At 64.7% G+C, this 275-nt stretch overlaps 1 protein-coding gene across 1 annotated transcript in view; it reads left to right on the top strand.

Moving 5' to 3' along the window:
* Positions 1-3: 3 nt before the first annotated feature.
* LOC104169535 (tubulin alpha-1B chain) overlaps positions 4-275 on the top strand; it is a gene marked incomplete at its 5' end in the record, with an annotated part of 1,945 nt that continues 1,673 nt past the window's right edge. Inside the window, one exon of the mRNA XM_009710475.1 lies at positions 4-123. Within this exon, the coding sequence (XP_009708777.1) occupies positions 4-123 (120 nt within the window). The remainder of the gene's footprint in view (positions 124-275) is intronic.

The raw sequence follows: 275 nt of genomic DNA, 5'->3' as shown, positions 1-275 counted from the left end.
CAGCTCTTCCACCCCGAGCAGCTGATCACGGGCAAGGAGGATGCGGCCAACAACTACGCCCGTGGGCACTACACCATCGGGAAGGAGATCATCGACCTGGTCCTCGACCGCATCCGCAAGCTGGTGGGTACAAACCCCGGGTGGGGAAAGGAGAACCCCTCGGTGGGACCCGGGTGGCAGCGAGGAGCTGGGCTCTGCCTCCAAGGCCTGGGTGCGTTTCATGGTCCTTGTGGCACCCTGGTACCCTGCACCAGGTTGGGGCTACCTGCGGGGTA

Source organism: Cariama cristata, unplaced genomic scaffold (assembly GCF_000690535.1).
Source record: "Cariama cristata isolate BGI_N322 unplaced genomic scaffold, ASM69053v1 scaffold30611, whole genome shotgun sequence".
Classification (NCBI taxonomy): Eukaryota; Metazoa; Chordata; class Aves; order Cariamiformes; family Cariamidae; genus Cariama; species Cariama cristata.
The sequence above is the reverse complement of the archived record's forward strand: the minus strand, read 5'-3'. Positions and strand labels throughout refer to the sequence as shown.